The sequence below is a fragment of the Ciconia boyciana genome, chromosome 8 (assembly GCF_034638445.1).
Source record: "Ciconia boyciana chromosome 8, ASM3463844v1, whole genome shotgun sequence".
Taxonomy (NCBI): Eukaryota; Metazoa; Chordata; class Aves; order Ciconiiformes; family Ciconiidae; genus Ciconia; species Ciconia boyciana.
The window spans coordinates 3,369,181-3,375,180 of NC_132941.1; the positions used below are offsets into that span (position 1 = coordinate 3,369,181).

Consider the following 6,000-nt stretch of genomic DNA (forward strand, 5'->3'; position numbering starts at 1 on the left):
TGATTTACGTGATGGCTCTGGACAGGATCTGCCTCTGTTCAGCCAGGCTGCTCACCTCCAGCACAGCACTAGCTGGATTAGAGGGCGCAGTGGGTTGTCTCTGAGTTCAGGCAATGGAGGATGGGGTGTATCAGCTCAAGTGCAGAGTTAATGCAGGGAGATTACATGAACGTTCTGAACGTGGCTCTGGGGACCGGTTTAAATGTTGTTGCCCACAACTCTTGTGGATACTTACAACTTTATTTTATATTTTAGATCTACCCTCAGGAGAGACACAGTATAAGGGTACCCGAGTCGGGAGAGCACTATGAACTCCATCTACTGTATTACCTGCAAGAGAATCTGGGCTCTCATATTGCTGCCCTGAAGGCAATGTAACTGACCTCTGCAGAACTCTGCTCCACTGGCTGCTTTACCGAACGAGGAGATGTAGGATACTAGAGAAAATAGGATGGAACATTGCGTTTTGGTGCCTGCCACATGTACACACACACACACACACATACACGCAGGGAGACACTTTTTTAAAAGTAAATTTGGTGCCATACAGGAAATTAAAGTACGGTGACCTAATAACTTTAAAGCTTAAGATGTAAATAAAATCAAATGTCTGTGGTATAGCGCAGTACCATGGGTGTTCTCTTGGGGCAGGAGCTGAAACTGAAAATAACGTACTTCTACAGCACCAGATCTTCACTTTTTAAAAGCATTATGACGTAATTGATGTATTTTTACAGTGTGTTCCTTGGTATCTTATTACATAATACTGGATGATTTACTCGCTACACAGCAAGAGTTTACCTGAATGGTTACAACTTGTATTACATTTTAAATGCTATCATATAGCTTTTATGCTTCCTGAAAGGGATGTGTCTCACTCCTTAGAAGCTGGTCACAAGTTAGACACATCACCTATCTAGATGTTAATTGTTTTTTAAGAAGACAGACTTTTAAACTGCCTCCTAAAGAATTTAAATTTTGGATTCAGTTCAGCTCATGCCAGGTTCTTTTAAATGATTTCTTCTCTCCCCAGGATAAATTATACTCTTTTTTTTTTTTTTTTCCTTCAGCAGCTTGAGATCCTATCCTGATTGTACTTGATTTCAGCGGGGAAGTGAAATGATATTTTACTGTGATATGGGCATAACAATCTTTTATTCTGAGATGCAAACTAACTTAAGTCAAAGAGCTGAAACTTCTGTAAATTTTAAAACAAGTGTAAAAGTGCAGCCCATTTCTCGTCGTCATTCTTCCCTGATGTTCATTCTGGAGCTGGTTTTGCAATACTGTTTTCTTACCGTCACATCAGCATGATATAGGTATATGCATCCTGTTACGATTTTAAAATTCAATACTCTAATTCAAAGAGTATGAACACTTACGAACACTACACGTGAGGCAATATGAACTGTTTCATTGAATTTCCTGCTTTATTTAAGGGACTGTTTTCCAGGCTCGTACTCTGTTTGGTCCTCCGTTCCTGGGTCCTTTCTAGCACTGCTGTGTAGCATGATTATGATGCTGTATTTGAGAACCCCCCATCTGTATAGCTTAAGGTAACCCCGCTAAGCCTAAAGGTTACGCAAACCCAGTTGTGTTTTTGCTAGTGAGGTTTTAACTAAGCAGCAGGCTTGGCTAAAAAGCATCATAAGTGTGTGAAGTCACTTTTAACTTGCAACAGGTCGTTTAAGATAGAGATCCATAGCAAAATGATTCTCTTTAATCCAGGAAATTCTCCCCTTGGGGCTTGCCTCTGAAACTCCTATAAGTTTTACTGGCTTTCTTAGAAACCTAAGAACTTCCTTTTCTTTCTGTTTTGGTGCTAGAGAGAAGCAGAGCATGATTTTCTTTTCATCTTCTAAAAATCTGGAATCACTCTCAGTGTTTATGCTCTTAGTACTCCACATGTTGTAACCTTGTATTTTCCTCGCTTTTGTACTGGTCAGCTTGATCCTGAAACTCCGGGATTTAACACAATCTGGCTGTATTGTATCAAACCGCATCATTTTTCAGTTAGGCTGCTGGGCATATGCACCAAAGCTATTGGAGCTGGTGCAGTTACACGGTTGTAAAATCTGTGTGGGAGAACGGGATCTGGTTTTTGGGTTACACAAAAGATAGCCAAAGCAAACAGGCATGTGGTAAATGCAAATTTCCTCTGAGGTGGGGATGTTAGATTTGGGCTGTTTTCTGGTTTTCAGATCACAGGGATTATAAGTGGATCAGTTAAAATACCATTAGCAGGTCAGTAACAGGCTTACAGTTTGATTTTGGGAAGGGCGTGGCAGGGAAGGAGCCCAGCTCCTTTAATGTCTTCTCTTAGTAGTTAATTGTTGTGACTGAAGTGAACGCAGCATCCCTATGGAGTGTGCTCTAGTCAGTGTTGAGAGATGGATAAGTGTGCTGATGCATCTGAACTAGAGCAGTGCAGCGGCGAGGAGAGATGAGTATAAGCTGTTACTATGGAATTCCATTGTGTTCCTTATGTGTTTATGCTGTATTATATATACATATATCTATATCTGTTTATATATACATATATGTATAAAATTACACGTGGATAGTATCACCTTTTCTGAGGTTGTTTATATTTTGTTCAATACTAAATTAACTTGCTTTTTGGGATGTTTTTGTTCTTTTTCTAGAGGTGATTACCCTTGAATGTAAATGCGTATGATTTTTAAGATGAAATTGATCCTTTTGTTTAAAAAACAGAACAAAAATGGCCTTCATCAAACAGTGCTTTTTTTGGGAACTGAAGAACTAAATGTTATGCAAGTAAACCAGGCTAGGTTTTGATTTAGCACAGGATGTGATTGTAAGTGCTGACATATAACTTTTTAATAATGCATCCTTCCACTGTTTTAAATATATATATTGAAAAGCTATTAAAGTACAACGTACTGTAAGTACTCTATTTTGCAACATAAATTATGTATTTCTTTCTTTCCTACAAATTTTTTTTCTTTTTACAGGAGTTAAGCACTTTAAGACCCCATGCTCTCTTATCCTGTGGAAATGCTGGGAGGATTTATCATTAGAGTTTTGTAGTTCTTGCAAAAGACGCCTGCTTGTAGGTGGAGGTGTGAGAAACGCCTTACACGAGGTCTGGTCCAGCCCTACACAGTCAACGACTAAATTCCCAGTGACACGGGAAGAAGGGCAAAGCCCGTTGCAATTGAGACTTGCAGAGGTGGGAAGGTGTTAGTGCTGAGGACCGTTGCATCAGTATTTTTGGGAGGAGTAGTAGTCCTGCACCTCCTGTGGCAAGTGTTGGTCCGGCTCTGGACCAGAGCTGGCGTGGAGAGTGGTGGCTTTGCCCTGCTCTGCGCCGCTGGAGTCGCCTGCTCCGGGATGAGGTTGTACCTTGCGGTCCAGGAGATGGTACTGTCACTCAAGAAGCGATTTCCAGCCTGTTTGATATTTGGGATTATACTTTGTCACTTCCTGCATGTTCAAAAGTGTCTTGGTTAATGCGAGTTTTAAGCAGAACTAATGAGATCCTGAGGGAGCACGTGCAAGGGAGGTTGTGGAGCAAAAACGTGTGAGGGGGAACTGTCCCTGTTGCTCCCAAAAGAGAGGTTAGTACATCCCTTTGGGGGATCTGCCTTCAGCAGAGGTCTGCTCTCTGCCCAGCAGGACACCTGCTCTCAGCAGGAGCAGGCTTGAACCTTCATCGCGTGGCGGATATTAGTTGCACAGGTGTCTTTGAGATGAATGTTTTAATTTCATATATTTTTAAAAATATATATGAAATATGGGGATCTGAGCAATGAGCTACTGAAGTTGTTGAGTGTTGATGCCAGCAGTTTCTTGTCATTTGCAGTGGTTGGGATGAGTTGTGCTTGTTTCTGGGGGAAGCACGTTCCTTTGCCCTGTCTTAAGGCAGCTTCCCGTAATTCCTCTTGAGTGTGCAATGCGCAAAGCTGTTGGGTTTCACCCTTTGCCTTGGAGTTGCACCCCCTACCCCACCCCTTTGTTTTCAATTATCTCTTTTTATTCAGAACAAAGTAGAATTGGTAACTACCCAGAACTGCTTAATTTTTATAAACTCAGTTAACTTGTTAATGAAATAATGAGTTCAAAGCACCAAGTAAAGCTTTGAAAATGGACTAATGTCATTATATTAGAATGGAAAATGCATTCCCGACTTACTAGTTTGGGAATAGGCTATGGAAATACTTTCTGGTATAGTAATGCTTTAACCCTGGAGCACCGTACGTCTGAGCCTGCATGGCGAATTATGGAGAATTCACAAACTCTGAGCCCGGGGGTCCCAACCCTTATTCTCTACCAGGAAAAGTGGATTGCGTTTCTGGTGTGTGTGTTTCCGTGTGTAAGGCAGGCTGGTTTGCGGCTGGCGTGACGCTCAACTATTGACAAGGCAATAATAGAGTATAAATAAATGAAATAATCAGCCAGATTAGGACACTGCCTTGAATTGCCTGTTTACTTGAGTACCAGAACCCTGTAAAGACTTTTTGTGTGCCCCTCACGGTTCTCCGGGCCACTCCTTTGGAAGGGGAAGAGAGACCTTCATGCAGTTTTTACTTGGATGTTCTGCACAGTAGAAGTTCAGGTGTTTAATTTTAGAACATGAAGTGCCTGCTGTTTGCGTTAACAAAATTGCATGTCTCACTCCAGTGGGTTTATTGGTCTCCCTCCCTCCCCCACCTTTCTGGCTACATGGCTTTTAATCATGTAAAGTGGAGACATTAGTTTTGCTGCGTTTTATTACAAAACCTTTGTTGCAATAAAGATGCTGCTAAATAAATTGAATTAAATGGTTTCCCCCCCCCCTATTTTCAACTGTCTCTCTTCTTGATTTAGTAGAGGGTGTGTGTAATTAAATCTCTTCTCTCACTGCGCTGTGGAAAGCAGCAATGATGGAAAATGTGTGTGTGCGTTTTATATATGGATTTTTCCTGCTGCTTGTGGTTAGGTAGATTGATACAAACAGGAAGATCAGACGTTTGCTTGGCATAACTACATTCCCCCTCCTAAATGTTTCTGTGCGAATGCTGCTCGCAGCCTTTGGCAGCCACCAGCCGGAGCTGTCGCACCGGGTACGGCACATCCGCGGCTTTGCTGGCCAAGGTGGGCCAAGAGCCACGGGGGAGGAGGTGGCCCTGGTGCCAAGGCAGAAGGACAGAGGGACCTGCGTGTAGCGGACAGGCTCTGCCAAGAGCAGAGCTGTCTCTTCATGCCGTCGCCTCACGTATGTCTTTGTGAGCAGTATGGGCTTTGCAGCCACCCCGGTTCTGCTTCGTGCTGCCCCAAAAGGGCTGCTGGGGGGCTCAGGGCAGTCACGATTCACGTTTTTATTCAGTCGTCCCTGATTATTCACCCACACGGAAGCACCCCCTGTTTTGGCGGCTTTCAGAAACACTCTGGTAACCAACTGCGTGTTGATACCCCTCTGGGGTTTGTGTAGGCCCTACCATAGCGTGGCAAAGCTTCCCCCAGAGCCTTCAGCAGCCCTCGTGCAACACAAGCAGGGATACAAGTATCACACCAGCAACTGGCCGTGGGCTTTGGTGTTGTGGCTGGTGGTGGGACCTGCTGGTGCCTTTGAGCTGGATGTGCAGGTCTGTCTTCATCCCCAGAGAGCAGGGAGGGAGGTTTCTCCACGTGCTGTTGTGCCTGGAGGATTTTATCATGGCAAAGCATTGCTGTCCTCTTCCAGGTGCCCTAAGGCCTCGCGATGTCCTGCAGTTTGGGGGGGGATAAGCAGGGAGAGCTCCAACCGCCCTGCAGCCGCCCCTTCCACCGTCATTGGAGACAGAGGAATCGAGGCGAGCTTTCAGCAGTATCCTTTAATACAAACTCTGGCAGTTCTTTGTGCTAGTTAGAAACACCAGTGGGTCTTAATCCTGGAAATGTTAATATTGTACACTTATTTTCCATCTGTGCTGTCCTGCTGGTTTATAAAATGTTCCTGCTCTGCCAGAGCGGAGAGCCTGGCTCACGCTGGCTCAGCCCTCTTGGGCTGGGCTGGAG

The 6,000-nt window shown here is 43.9% G+C and overlaps 1 protein-coding gene across 8 annotated transcripts in view; it reads left to right on the plus strand.

Moving 5' to 3' along the window:
• DPP8 (dipeptidyl peptidase 8) overlaps window positions 1-4,789 on the plus strand; it is a 31,524-nt gene extending 26,735 nt beyond the window's left edge. For 5 of the 8 annotated variants that reach the window (XM_072870494.1, XM_072870488.1, XM_072870490.1 and 2 more), the window contains exon 20: window positions 256-2,953. In XM_072870494.1, the coding sequence (XP_072726595.1) occupies window positions 256-378 (123 nt within the window). In that variant the 3' untranslated portion in view covers window positions 379-2,953. Of the gene's footprint in view, window positions 1-255; window positions 2,954-2,975 lie in introns of those variants that run through there. The other 3 variants (XR_012043825.1, XR_012043826.1, XR_012043827.1) reach the window with 3 other exon arrangements.
• Window positions 4,790-6,000: the final 1,211 nt, after the last annotated feature.